The sequence below is a fragment of the Triturus cristatus genome, chromosome 11, assembly GCF_964204655.1.
Source record: "Triturus cristatus chromosome 11, aTriCri1.1, whole genome shotgun sequence".
Lineage (NCBI taxonomy): Eukaryota > Metazoa > Chordata > Amphibia > Caudata > Salamandridae > Triturus > Triturus cristatus.
This window is the reverse complement of record NC_140594.1, coordinates 266,649,014-266,664,844: the sequence shown is the minus strand read 5'-3', so window position 1 is coordinate 266,664,844 and position 15,831 is coordinate 266,649,014. Positions and strand designations below refer to the sequence as shown.

The 15,831-nt window shown below is 41.7% G+C and overlaps 1 protein-coding gene across 2 annotated transcripts in view; it reads left to right on the top strand.

Annotated features, from left to right (window-relative positions):
- The window catches only part of LOC146783986 (solute carrier family 2, facilitated glucose transporter member 11-like), a 408,912-nt gene that overhangs the window by 288,396 nt on the left and 104,685 nt on the right, over positions 1-15,831 (top strand). For both annotated transcript variants that reach the window (XR_014970424.1, XM_085633328.1), the window contains one exon: positions 8,884-8,985. Coding sequence is in view for 1 of the 2 variants with exons in the window: in XM_085633328.1 (XP_085489454.1) it covers positions 8,884-8,985 (102 nt within the window). In the remaining variant the exon portion in view is untranslated. The remainder of the gene's footprint in view (positions 1-8,883; positions 8,986-15,831) is intronic.

Below are 15,831 nucleotides of genomic sequence, written 5' to 3'. Positions count from 1 at the left end.
ATCCCAAAAAAGGTTGATCCAAGGTGCTATGGGGATAACCCAACACATGTAGTCCCCTTTATAGTCCATTAAAAGTTCTTTGGAGGCTGAGGATTTAAATCCCCTTATGATTGGATAAATGTGGTGATCACTGCATCGGCGTTTCGGTCCCCAAGTGTCTGACCAGACGACGGGATCATCCTCAGGACGAAGTGTTGGGTATCATATAGACCCTTGCTCAACGATCGAACCTACAATAAAATAATTGCTATAAACACGTACTCCAATAAACCAAGCCAAAGAAGGAAAAGAAGAGGTTCCCCACCATAGAAACCAAGATGTGAACGAAAATAACACAAGTGCAGAGTCATAAGGAGATTTAAATCCCCAGCCTCCAAAGAACTTGGGACTATAAGGGGGACAACTAATATTGGTTGATCCCCACGGCACCTGGGATCAAACTATTTTGGGACTCACAACATAATTGTTTTGACTCTATGCTCGTGAACTGTGCTCAATGTTATTTTATTATTAAATTGTGTTTGATATTCATTATATATAGAAGTACTTCTTATATCTGATAAAATCTATTTTGTACTAGCGATCTTTTGCATATAGTAAGATTAGCAGATATTCTTACTGCTATTTTGCAAACAAAGCATCTTATGAATTTTTTTTCCTTCTGGGGATTCCTGTGTGTGTTTATATTTAACCCATTCCTCTGGAAGGTTACTGGGTTGCCCTAGTGTGGTGGTATGCTTCAACTTTCCAAAAGTGGCATTTTCAAAATTGTAACTTAAAATTCAACGTTACCATTAAAGAGGATTTTTATTGACAATTTCCCAGACACTAAACACAAAATATGTTGCTGTTCCCAATCAAATGTTAGTGTAGTAATGATGTTGCAAGCAGGATGAAGTTAAGTAGATTTATTTCTAGCTACATGGTTGTGGAGCCCACAACAGCGGGGACTCCACCCGGCACAGTGCAGCTCAGCTCTAACTGTGAGCTTATTCATTGACATTCCATAACCTGAGCAACAGGCAGCTTTCCAACAGAAAATGCTGCTGCCTTAAAGAACAGCCTCTATAACTATAATTTACACAGTACATTACTACATACCTTCCCTTCTTCCACAACAAAAAAAACAAGAAAACAAATGTAAAAAAAACAAAAACACAATGACCTAAGAATTACCCTAATCTAACAGGTTTAGTACATGTCCTATCACTCCTCCTCAAGTTCAACTGATGCGGAGCCAAACAAATTTTGGAACGACCTTGATCATAGCATCCAAGGACCTCGAGATTTTGAACTTTGGAGACTTTTGCCAAATTCCACCAATGCCCTCTCTCAACTTGTATGGCATTACCCATCATTTTCACAACTTTAACAGGCTTACTATACTTGCTTTCACCTTTCTTCACATGCTCTTGGACTTAATTTTAACCATGTCTCCAACATTTAGAAACGAAATCTTAACTCCTTCCTTCGCATCAAACCATTCTTTCTGTTTGGTTTGGGTCACATACATGTTCTCCTTTGCAATAGACATCAACTTCATCACATCAGAATCAGACTTCAACAACCTTGACATCGATCCAGGCCTGAAAGTTGTGCACGCCTTTCTCCCCCTCATGGGTTTGAATGGTGATATTTTAGTAGAAGAATGAGGTGTGGTCCTGTAGAACCAAATCATACTGCTGAGGGCTTGACTGACATCATGATTGTCTGGCCCACTTGACACACTCCCCTACTACACATTTCATCCTCTCGACAAGATCTTTAGCTTGGGATGATAAAGGGAACTCCTCAAATGTTTGACTCTAGAGAGCTCCAAGAAGGACTGAAAATCACTGCTCACAAACTGTTTATCATTCTCAGAAACGACAACTCCGGAAACCCTTCCCTCATGAACACCTCCTTGAGGAACTCAAGGATTACCTTGGAGTTGGCATACTTGACAAGTTTGATTTCAGGACACTTGGAAGCATATCTTACGAGAACCAAAATATATTTAGAGTGCTCTGACAAAGTATCATACGGTCCCATGACATCAATTCCCCCCTTTAACCATGGACCTTCAGGGCATTTAAGGGGAAGCATAGGAGGAGTAAACACCTTAAGACTCGTGTCCGTCGCTCCACACACACAACACTCACTGACCAGCTCATCGACTTCTGTGTCCATTCCAGGCCACCAAAAGGTGTCCCGGACGAGCCGTTTGGTGAGCGTGGCCCATAGTTGTCCTTCATGAGCCCTCCTTATTATGTCTACTCTGAAAACATGTGGTGGAATGAGCTTGTCTCCTCTCAAGAGCAGACCATCCTCCAAAGAGATTTCACTCTCCACCTTGCAAAACGGTTGTAGGAGAGGAGATAAAACCTTCTCCCTTGGCCATCCCTTCTTCACCAAAGCACACACATCTTGTAACACAGAATCATTAAGAAATGCGGCTCCCCATTCTTCTTCAGAGCACATCCTCAACACTGGAATATCTAATGCAGAACCAAGGCAATCTTCACAGTCTTCATCAATCAGATCCTTAAATTGGATTTCATCATGTTCGTCGTTTCACACAGGGAAACGGGAAAGAAAATCTGCTCTGCAGTTTCTCCTCCCAGAAAAATGCTTAACATCAAACTGATACTGTAAAAGTTTTGTAACCATCCTCAATATCCTTGGTGTGCAGTATTTTCCCATGTTCTCCCCCAAAACATTTACTAGATGCTTCTGGTCAGTGTGTAAAAAAAAAAAAAAAACGCTTCCCCAGATATAGGGGCGAAACTTCTCAATTGCCCAACAGCAAGCTAAAAGTTTCTTTTCGATAACAGAGTATGGGATTTCAGCAGCTCTCAACACAGGCAAACCCAATGATATACTCAACACCTCACACTGTCTGTGTCAACACAGCCCCCAAACCCACCTGACTGGCATCAACCGTCACACAGCAAGTATGGCTAGGGTCTAACGGTTTGAGGGCCTTGTAATGTTTTAGCAAAGGTTTTCATATGGTCAAACGCTTGCACGCAATCACTTCCCTAGTGAAACAGCACCTCCTTTTTGAGACAATAGTGGAAGGGATGAATCTGGAGTAATATTCACACAACCCCAAAAGAGACTGGACACCACGTTTATCAGAAGAAGCTGGGGCATTGGTAATAGCCTCCAGTAATCAAGGTTTGGGGCTGACACCTTCGTGAGAAACAACATGCCACAAGTACTCCACTTTCTCACAAAAGAACTCACACTTCTCCGACTTCAGGACAACGCCATGTTCCATGAACAATGTCAACACTTTGGGAAGAGTGTGATCATGGGAGGATGAATCTTTAGCAACAATAAAAACGTAATCTTGGAAAACAAGAACGCCATCTATCTCTTTAAGGATGTTATTCATAACTCTCTGAAAGACAAAGGCCACCGATGCCAACCCAAACGGCATGCAGTGATAAGTATCCAGTGGAGACACGAAAGCTGTAAGATGTCTGGACTCAGGATGGAGATCGACTTGGTGGTAGGCACTGGCCAAGTCGAGTTTTGAGAAGAATTTCGCTCCTCTGGTAGAAGCAAAGAGGTCACTGATCTTGGGCAAAGGATGCAAATCTGCCCATATCTCTTTGTTTAAAGACCTCAAATCAACACAAACTCTGAGTTGACCACTCCTCTTGTGGGCTACTACCAATGGAGAAAGCCACAATGAGGATTCCGTAGGCTCAATAACTCCTTTCGCACACAAATCCTTGAATTCCTTTTCTAGGTCAGTCTTTACACTATGTGGCACACCCCTGAGTTTGTGTTTGATAGGTGTGGCACCATCTTTATCCACAATTTAGTTTTTGAAACCTTTAATCTTTTCAAGGGTGTCACCAAACACCGATGGAAACATGGCTTTCCATTTATTTTAAACAAATTTTAGCTAAATGGCCCTCCTTCTTGCAGTAATTGCAAGTTACGTTAATAGCACATGTTTGAAGTACTTCCAGTTTGACCTTCAGGTTTTACAACTTTGGGAACAACATTAGACCTTATGTTTCTTGATTTAACAAGTGATTTCCAGTACTTACAACATTAACACACTCAGTGCTCTTGTCATCTAACTCCTTCAAAGAGAACATAGAGATTTCAATGCTGTAAACAATCTTAATAGTTTTGTCTAAAGACAGATCACCCAAACTGAACAATTGTTGTCTTATGTGTTTGTGCTTGCATTGGCAAACAAATTGGTCTCTTATAAGTTGATCAGTGAAATTTTCATATTTGCAGACAGCAGCCAGCCTCAGCAATACTGATATGTATGAGTGCACATCCTCTTCTTCACTCTGTTTTCTTTTAAAGAATTAGTGTCTGAGTACCATGAGGCTTGGCTGTTTATAAAACCTATTCTTGAGTTTGAGCACTGCTTCACGTATTCATCTATACCATCACTGTCTTTAGGGTCAAATTGGGTAAAAGCTTAAAGATGGATCTACCTTCAAACCCAAGTGAATGAAGTAGCAGACATTTTTCCCTGTCCGCACTAAATCTGGATGCCCCTATTGCCCCTAAATATGTTTTCAAATGTGTCATATCATATTTCCCATCCAACATGTGGTTCACCTGGAGTGTTTAAAAATGCTGGTGGGGGATTCACAGCTTGCATGGTGCACATTATAACTGTAGCTTAGATATAAAAAGGTTAATATGTAGCCATAAACAAAATTGAAGAGGAAATAGGATGCCGAAGAGGTAGGTGTGTTTATCACCGTGTGACACACAAATAAACACAGTGCAAAGTCAAGGTGTGTCACAGAAAATATAAAGTGAGCACATGAGGGGTGTGTGTCACAGAGAAACACACGAATAATAAGTTATGTAAAAAAAATACCTCACATTTTAAAATCGGAACTTTCCAGGTTGATGTAAGCTGAAAAGATTTTAAAAAAACATGCACCATTGAATGTAGCCAAATTTGGATGTGCGTGTCATCATAGAATAAACTTGTAGGAGTGGTGGAGATTCTGCCAACTCGTAAAAGTTTTGACATGATGTTTAACAGTTAGCCGATACTAGAAAAGAGTTGAATGCACACACCAGCTTAGAGATGTGCGTGTCATCATCAAACAACATCAAGAAGGAGAAATGCGGTGCAGGTTATCCCAACCTGTTAAAATGGCCGCTGTAACGTGAGGACGTTACGTGAAGCGTGACGATCAAAGAAGGGATGAACAAGCTGCCATCGCTAAGGCAACGTCACTGGGAACGATCACAGGCCTTAGCGTGAGGTGTTCAATGTGTGGAGCGAGGAACGAGTATGCAGGCCAGCCTTTCAATGAAAAGGAATGCGAGAAACAAATAAAACGCAATATCAAAGCACTTTTCGGCTGAGGTCGAATGAAACAAAGTCATGCACCATACCACAGTTGGGTGTAGAGGTGTTCCCATGTGGCGGGGAAAAACTGTAGAAATAGTAGTGCATGCAGGTCATCACCATGTAGACAGGATCGTCGCCAAAATTCTGTAGTGATGACGCTGCAAGCAGGGTGAAGTTAAGTAGATTTATTTGTAGCTACATGGTTGCGGAGCCCACAACAGCAGGGACTCCACCAGGCTCCGTGCAGCTCAGCTCCAACTGTGAGCTTGTTCATTGACATTCCATAACCTTAGCAACAGGCAACATTCCAACAGAAAATGCTGCTGACATAAAGAACAGCCTATAACAGTAATTGACAAAGTACATTACTACAGTTAGCACTTGTTAAATATCATAAGGCAACTCGATGCTATCCTATGGGAGAGGTAGGGCTCACAGTAGTGGAAAAACAAATGTGAAGGTTTTTACACCATCAGCACACATAAAACATACAAGTACATGTCCCACCTTTTGTTTACAATGTATCTTGTACTATGGGGTGCCAAAGGCCTACCTCAGGGGTGATTTATATTCAATAAGATGGGAATTTAATACTGGAAAGGGGGTTATCTTGCGAAGTCGAATTAGCTGTTTAAAACTGCATGCAGGCTGCAATGGCAAGCCTGGGACATGATTAAAGGGCTACTTAAGTGGATGGCAGAATAAGTGCTGCAGGTCTACTGGTAGCATTACATTTACAGGCCCTAGGTATATGGTATACCAGTCTAAAAGGGACTTATAAGTAGATTAAATATGCCAATCTAGTATAAATCAATTTTAACATGTTTAAATGAGAGAGCACAAGCACTTTAGCACTGGTAAGGAGTGGCAAAGTGCACAGAGTCCTAGGGCCAGTGAAAACAAATTCATCAAAATTAGGAGGAGCGAAGAAAAAACATTTGGGAGAAGACCGCCCTAAGGCTGACAGGTTAAACGCATTTCTTTAATCTAAAAGATCAAGATACCCCAAACTAGTCATAGACAGCAACTAACTCATATAGATAGTGGGGTAAGATAACAGTGATGTCATCTTCAAGTTTTCTCCTTCTGCTCGCCCACCCATTGCATCTCATTCTTGTCATATATTTATTTTATTGAGTGCACATTTCTCATTTATGAATGCATGCTACATTTAGAATTGTTTGTACATGTGCAACATGCATTCGATTTATTATAGTTTGATAGTGCAATAAATAATGATGTATGTATTCCCATGATTTACAATGTCTTATGGAATTCTGCTATTTGCCATCATTCAATATGAGGCCTGCCCTTTTCAAAAAAGCGTATTTAACCTCGGTACAGACAAACATAAGGCAGAGAGGACATTTTTGGGCTACTTGGGATACTTGATTAAAGCAATCACTGCTGTAAACATCCTTCATTAAGGCTATAGTCATCCATCTGCTGGGGAAGCCACAAAGTGCTAAGCGTAGAACAACCTTCTCAATACCAAACAACATGTCTGTTGTTCGCCAAGGTATTCTGGAAGAAGGCCACCTTAGAAACTCATACAGACTCTTTTAGTGTTAAGACAGCTTTGCTGAAGGCATCCACGGAGGGATAGGACAACCATACAAGGGAACTTCTTTTTCCTTTGAAATGTTGCTTATTCTTCACCTTCATTGACACTTTTATGTTTATATTTATAATTACAACTATACAACTGATTTTCATAAGAACATGATTTTACTGAAAACATAAAAATAATACTCATAGTGTGTATTCTTGTGTGTTGGTTAATTGTGAAAAAGTTGTGAAACCCAATAACAACAAATATTCCTGTGAGTCTTATTGGAATGATCGCTGCGGAATCCACCATCCTAAAATTATGCTCTGGTGACTAGGAGGTTACAATCTACCAGGTTACCTTCTCAAATTGGTAGGTTGGCATTGAGGCTGCGCTTTTGCCAGAGGGTTTAGAAAACCTCATCTCGGGACATATTTTGAATGAAATCAACAAAAAACGTTTCAAGATGTGGCACCAAAGGTGACTATAATACTTAAGTCAAATTGTGCTACATGATAAAATGAAAAGTTTTGAATTCTCTTCTAATGTGCAGAGGTGTTTTACGAATACCACAAAATATATTTTGAAGATTTGTTTTGGCAAGATAATGAAAAATGATGTGCTTAATTATTTTTCTAATGAAAATAATTCAAATTGACTTTTAGCAGGTAAGTTTCTCACTAAAAAGATTTTGCAGAAACATTTTTAAATCAATGTGACCTGACGAGAAATAAATAATTCAGAAAAGTATGCAATATCCTGAAAAAAGAATTGCAACTTCACATCTCACTGTAAAGAGTCAGTAAGAAACGCTTCATTGTTCCCTGGAAAGCAGCGGACATAATTACAGTTGTTATTCCTGTAACACCCCGAACCCCTAAGAAGGTAACATCCGGCGGAGGATTTTACCCTCTTCAGCCAGACCCTGAGGCAAGTCACCTATCGATAGGTTATGCAAAGTGAACCATATGTATGAGAAATGTTTGAAACAAGATTCCTAATTTGCTAACAAATTAGCAATTCTAAATTTCACAAACTTTGGTCTACTTTTTTTAGATTTAACCTTTTCTGTTAATACACAGAATCTGTACTTGCAGACTATCTCTTCACTTAGCATTGGGGTTGAAGTGCATTTTGTCCTTTTTACAGCCATTGCATCTCCACAATATGAAAATAGTCTTCCTCTGGAGGAGCTCTTTTTCTTGCACCTGCATGAAATAAGGAGCTATTCCCTTCACACATGCACTTAAAAATCTAAAAGATGGGAACTAGGATGACATTTGCTCCTCAACACCCACAGCATTTTTTTCTTTCTTTTTCATGACCCGCGCATACTGTTTTCGCCTTTGCCTATTTCTAACCCTTATTTATTCCACGGAAATAAACACCTAGGACCAAAGATTTTTTGACATCGGTTAATGAATTTCCTAAATAAATTTAACTTTGTAAATCATGATTGTTGTTTGGATCTAGAAATCATTTTTTTAAACCAACAGGAGACCCACTTGGGTCTTAAAAAACAGGAACTTCATTGTCAAATTCTCAGTTGGTTCACAAGAGTTCAGTTTGCGCTAATAATGAGATTGTCTTACCATAAGTCAAAGCCATGTATGTGGTAATGATGTTTAAAAATATAGCACAGTTTTAAGATTGAAGTAGAACCCATGCCTAAATGAGCATTACATAGTGGAGAAATACAATTCTTCGAAGATGACATTGATGTCTGCCCATGATGCTGCCCAGAGGGGGGTGGGCCTTCCAATTAAGTACAATTCGAGTATGTCTGCATGCTAGTCATGATATTCATAATATTGTGTTCTGTCTGAATTTTCATCTAAAAACTAAACATATGATACAATATTATCCAATGGGGTACAATGTGTGATTGCAATGTGTGATTCCAAGCAAGACCAACAAGAATACAAACAGACATGGTCATGATCAGTGGATTAAAGGATGCGTAAAGGTTTTTAAAAAATACACTTTTTCTTTCTGATTTCAGGGTATCTTAATAGAATATACAGGAAGAAGGATTCTCATTATTGGAGGATATACCTTAATGGCATTTTGGTGCCTCGTAGAAACAGTCACACTGATATTTCAGGTTTGTAGCCAAGTTCAACTACCAAATATTATCTAGCAAATGCATATAATATAAAGAGTTGTTTAAGCCTTTGCGGGTGATTTAGAGTTTGACAGATGAAGTATTTCTGTTGAAATTTCCATGTAAAGCCATTCTCAACAATGGAATTCTGGTCACACTATTTAGAGTTGGTGGTTTGATGGATGACACTCGATCAAACTTCTGCTGCCTCTGACACATTTTTCTTCCTCTGTCAATGGAGTTATCAGCCAAACACAACAGATGAAGTTAGCTCAGCCATAGCTCTGCCCGCCCTGTTTGAATGTGGCTGTTCGATGATGTAGCTATGGCAGAGCCACCTCCACACGGGAGACAGCAGGAACAAAGTATAAATAGGGTAAAGCATGGCACAACAAATACATCTAAAATTCACAAACATGTTGCTGTTGCTACAAGGCATCGGCCTGTATCTGACAATGCTGGAAGAGAAGCAAGGCAACCCACCAGAAAATCGAAGGTAAGGAGTATTCTGCATTTTTTTTTTAAAGCTGAAATGAATGTGAATAACATATGAAAATGTATTGTATGTTACATATATCTCTTTCAAAATAATACAAGTTGTAAACATATATAAAATGCTTCTAAACCTTAATGTTGAAAGGATATACATTTTTTATTTATTAATGGACCTTCATTTTCAAAAACATCATTACCAATGTTAGTTTAACACCAGGACCTAAGGCTACATTTAGGCCGACCATGATGGGGTGCAGGTCGAATACCAAAACCGGGTTACATCCAGTCTTCTGGAGCTCTCTACACTTTCAATATTTTTCCAAGCCCAATTTTTACGATGTTTTTCTTCTAGATAGGTAACACTCGTACAAAAAGCTAGGCAACTATGGTACTACTGTTTCACGTCCCAACAAGTAAGATACAATTCTTTTTGAACAAGCATTAGTGCTCATACAATATAGGACATCTGTTGCATGATGTCAATAAACAGAGTAACATAAACCCATGGATTATCTCTCCCATATTACAATAGACATAATAGTATTGGAGCACTCATAGTCGTATTTTTGCATATGGTGTTGTGACAAATATAATATCTTTGCCAGCAGTCAAATGCATCAGTCCTTATTTTATCCTCTCCGAACAAGTAATCTGGAACACAAAAGAAGTGGTGGAAGTAGTTGCATTTATTGTTTTCACACTATCATATAAAATACGGATGGTTGAGCCAACACGTTTCATCCAACAATGGACTTTCTCAAGGCTGATTATATGTCATGCTGGTAACATGAAAGAGAAGAAACACAATGTGTATGTCAGTCAATGGTATTCATGTATTCCTTATTATATAGGTGCTCCCTTCAACTATTATGTGTATACCTATGTGCTATTTAAAAAAGAGTAATGTAAGAATTCCCTTCCTACATATATCAGACATATATCACCCCAAAATGCTATTTCACTAATGTCTGTGATATGGTTAGGTCACAAACTGAAAGTACCAATGCTCACATATATTAATGAACAATTTTTAGCATTTGAGTCAAGCTACTATAGTCAGTTACTTAAAAAATGAAACCAAACATTTCTATAAATATCACTATATTTTTATAAAAACATCAATAAAGTCTTATTTACAGGGTGTGGCTTGACAGCTAAGCATGAAGCTGTAATGTAGGGGAGCTCCCACTACAATCAGCCTTTCCCCTGGGGAGCAGAGAGCCCAAGCTCTCCTACAATGCTGCTCCATGCTTGGCAGTCAAGTCACACGCTGTAAATAATATTTTATTGATGTTTATATCAAAATATAGTCTTATTTATAGAAATATTTAGATTACGTTTTTATGTAACTGACTATAGTACCTTGACTCAAATGCTTAAAAAGACCCCAGATACAGATGTGGTGGTCACTGTCAGCCGGCACCATCCATGCGAGGAGCTTTAAATGGGGGGTCCATATTGCCAAGACCTTTACTTTGGAATTTTGCCAGGCTCCCCCAGCCCAGTCCCAGTGCCTAATGCCTTGCATGGGGAAATGCATTCCTTCTTCCTGATTTGGCAGCTCTGGTGATTACTGCTTCATGCAGTGCCATGGGTGGGTGTCAGGGGACTTGGACCCAACTGCGGCCCTTTTGTAGGCCTTGTTGACTCCACACTACCATCCACCGCAGAGGGGAGACTCCTGGGGCCCCACATGGGCCAGCATTGGGGTCCCCGAGGTAATTGGTGCCTGACGGGGTAGGCCATTCTCCCCCCTACGTTCAATGCACAAAAACTCGCGCTGCCCTGGGACTTTGACACTGAGGCCTGATTCCTATTGCCTCGCTCACATCCATGCATAGAGGTTATTAGTCTCAACAAGACACCATTGGAGATACATGAGGTGCCCCAGGAGGAAGCCTAGACTTGTGCTGGCTGCAGAGGTTGTGCCTGGGGAACACAGATCCATGTAGTCATTATACCGACTCTTGTTGCATCTACACTGCTGGCCGCCAACTTAGGAAACACAGAGGCACACGGTCATCATATTGACTCTTGTTGCCGCTACACTGCTGGCATCGTACCCGAGGGTTGCACTCCTCCCAACATCGCAAACTCTTCTAGTTCACTCACCGCCCTGCCTTACATCGAGTACCAGAATCAGTTCACAATTCCATGATTCTGAGAGAACTGCTTTGGCTTTGAGGCTACTTTTGCCCCCATACTGGCTATAACATTGGCAGTCATCTTTGGGCGAGACGGGCCTCGCATCAGGCTGGTATCCGAGCCTCTGGACTCCCACTTATTGATTACCTTCTGTTTTTCACTTGCTATCTTTCTGTCAAATAGGCAAGTCCAGAGACACATGGAGATCTCATGTAGATAAACCTCCTGTGAAACCGGCCCAGACCTCACAGACCCTGGTAGCTCTCAACTCACCTTGACAGGACCACATGAAATCTAATACCCATCTGGCTGCAACTCCCTCTTACCAGTGCTGGGAACTCCTACATACAAACTTGACACCATATTGGTGGCAATAGCAGACTCTCAAAAGGCCTTTAAGGCCATGTTTGATTCCCTGATAATTGACTTTGCTATTCTTTGAGAAAATCAGCATAATTTGTCAGAAAATATCAATGAAAGAGATTTGGCTGATAATGAGCTCTGTCTTTGCACCCAAGACCTATCATAACAGAACAGAAGAAATTCTGCAGTGGTAGCTCACTGATGAAAACAGACTGGAAGATGCTGATGGACTTCCCAGCCGTAATAACATCCACACTGCTGGTTTGCCTGAAGGGGCAAAATTGGAGACCCTATAACTTTCCTGAAGAACTGGCTGAAAAAGGACATGTCCCCCAAAACACTCTGCCCTCATTTTATTTACAAACAAGCACACATGGTCCCAGAGTGGTGCCCACACTGAGGGCACTGCCCAGGCCCATGGTAGTACAGATCCTGAATAACCAAGACTGTGATGCTATCTCATTGGCAGCCCGGGGAAGAGACTCAATCTTACGGAACAATACAAGAGTGATGTTCTTTCCGGGTTACACTTTGGTGGTCCAATGCCAACAGGCTTCCTTCATCCAAGTCAAAAAGAAACTACAAGATATGGGACTTAAATATACTCTTCTTTTCCCAGCGAAGCTACAGATCTGAGACGGTCAATGATCACAATTCTTTACTCAAACAGTGGTGGCATGGGACTGGGCGGATGCCTTTGACAGTGGCTCTTGAGGTTGGTCCTGCTGCCCTTCAGCTTGCGCTCCTAAAATGGACCAGGTCTCGGCCACTATGCAAAGGGTGCGTTGCCATGGCTTGAGCAGCATGGTCCTATTCATGCCCGAAGGTGGAAGGAGCAGCAGGAGGAGGTAGCCACAGAAGCTTTCTTGCATGATTTCTCGGTGACACCACACCAGCTTTCTTCTGACTCCAATGCCTCTGGCGATGACCAGTTGTCTGATGAACTTGGTTACGACTCCATAACACCTTTGGTGTTTATATCGCTATCCGTCAATGATATCCTTTGACTTCTCAGAGATTTGGGCTATGTTCATTGCAGTACTGTATCCTATCACTCTTGTGTATGCACTCTGTGGTGGACGTTATGGGTTTCACTGAAATGCTAAATGCTACTGATTTCTTCTTTTATTGTGCTATGACCCGGGGTCTGACTTGGAGTTCATAATTGTTTGCTTGTACTGATCACTGTGTTACCCTTGTCGATCAGCAGGTTGAGACACCCTATTTGTAGTGGTTACAACCCCTTTTTCCATTCCTTAGCCCTTTCTTGCTTGGGAAACCCAAGAGTCACTGTTTTTTAAACCCTTCCATTTTCAATTTGGCTTTCTCTTTGTTTTTGTAGGCAGATAAGTTGAGGATCTGTCATGACTACATTTCACATGTATTTACAGTTTGTTTGCAAAGTTTGTTCCAGTACACCACAATGCTTTGCTTCTTCTTACCTAAGGTGTACTATGCCATTGTTCCTCAAGTTCGTGCGCAATCACTCTCTGTCTATCTAGTTCACTGCCTCTTATAATTTAATTTAATTTAATTTAATTTAATGGAATTTCAGGAATATGAACTTACCGCAAAAGCTATACTTGTACTTGTGGCCCTGACTCTTTGGAAGGCTCAGCTCAACGTCTTACAGGAGATACATATGACAGCTTCTGAGGTTTTCAAATTGCAATCAAGGTAGCAAGGTCAGGTCTCTGGCACTGGCTTCTCGACCTGCACTCAGGGGTTTTACTGTGGATCTGGGCAGGTGTTCCTTTACAGATGTAGGAGGTTAGGGCTGACATTGAGAACTGTTTTGCAAAGGCGAAGGCCCATCTGGATGGTGAACCTATGAATCTGTGGGTTGTTCAAGCTCCACACATGGGACAATTGGCTTTCTGGACCCATCCGTTGTTTTTCTTAGTTTACATGCATCTTCTTGGAGCGGAATAAGGTTTAGTGATTGGCTGCATTATCCATGCTGTGTCTCTCTATGCTGATGACATTCTGTTGAACATGTAAGACTCTGCGCGATTTCAGTCATCCGCATGAACAGGGCCAAGACCTTTATTTTCCCCCAACGTGAGCATTATAAGTTTCCCCTTCATATACAGTTGGACCCCAGATTGGGTTGTGAGTTCGTCACATTTCTATACTTGGGGATAAACATCCATTATTCCCCTGTGAATTTGTAGTTTGGAAACCTGGGCCGAGCGGTTAAGGCCCCCTGAGCCTAGTTTACCTTTTGGCCCTTTGTTCCTCTGTCGGTTATGGTGAGCATAGCTCTGGTAAAGATGATAGTGCTGCCTCATTTATTGTACTGTTTTGTGAATCTCCCACTGCTCATCCATTGTTCCTTGTTCAGACACCTCAGCACAGCCCTTGTTGCACTGATTTTTGGAACAGAGTGATGCCAAGTAGGTCTTTCAACTCTGACTTTATCTGTGGTGGCTTGTGCCCTAGCTGTTCCAAACTTCGAATGCTATTATTTTGTCTCACAGCTTAAATAGGTGGCTTGATGGCTATCGTGATGATTCCTGTCTGAGATGGTGTTTGCTTTCAATGACTTTAAAGATGGCTTACTATATAATTCCCCACCACTCATTCCAATCCACACCTCACAGGGCTGTTTCACACAGTCCTGTGCTGTCTCACCAGAATCTGTAAGCTTACTAGAGTGGTGACACCCTTTGCCCACACTATCCCCCTACATGGCCTCCCCATTTACACTGATTGGGTATGTTCAGTACAACTCCACCAGTGGAAGACCACAGGACTTTCATCATTGGATGATCTGTTGTTAACAGTGAGTTGCCAGACTTCCTGGTGCTTATAGCAGTCTATGGCCATCCTACCAGGTCAACTCCTCACCCAAGAATATATTAGGCAGTCTCTAAACAAATTATATATACCAGATGCTTCACACAGCAGAGACTAGCGGCAAAATGGGTGTACAGAGCCTTTTTGCAACATGGGGACCAATACAGTGCTTCTCTCTGGACTACTTGGGAGATAGACTTGGCCAAACCACTGCATTATTACAAAGGGGCTAAGATACTGGAATATCCCCACAAATATACACTTTTTATCGGGAGACCTGGGGGAATGCTGGGTGGTAGGAAATGTGTGTCAGCCCAGTGTTCCCACAACGTTCTTACACAGAAATGTGAGAAAAAGAAATCTGCTAAATTTGAGGTATGCAAGGGATTTTGGGTAGGAAAATGTTGAGGGATCCACGCAAGCCATGCCTCCCTGGACTCCCCCAGGTGTCTAGTTTTCAGAAATGTCTAGGTTTTCTAGGTTTCACTGGATGTCCAATACCCCCACCCCTGAACTGTGAACCCTGGGGGGCAGATAAGGGACTATTGCCCCATCTGCCTCTCGGGACAGAAAGACTGTGGCAATTTTTTTGGGTTGGGGCATTGGCAAACCCATTGTGGAAAAGCCCCCACCCTTACGTATAAAAAAACCCTAATCACCGGTGCCTAGTGGGTTTTCTGTCTGTCCTCCCGGGGAACAGATATGGGGCTACTGCCCCCATCTGCCTCCTGGAGGGGCAGAAAGACTTTTGCATTTTTTTGGGGCGGGAGTGTGGGGGCATTGGCATGCTCAATCTGGGCAGCCCCCAACCCTGAGCTATAAAAAAATAATCCCTGGTGTCTTGAGTGCTTTCTGCCCCCCTCAACACCCAGGGGGGACAGAAAGACTGATTATGCCAAATCTTTATTGGGGTAGCAAAGGCCCTTGCCTAAGGGGCCGCTCCCCCCTCCCTGGTGCCTAGTGGGTGGATCCCTGTCTGGGGATCGCCCTCCTGGGATGATCCCCAAGCAGAAATCCACCAGGGAAGGGTACCATTAGAAAGGT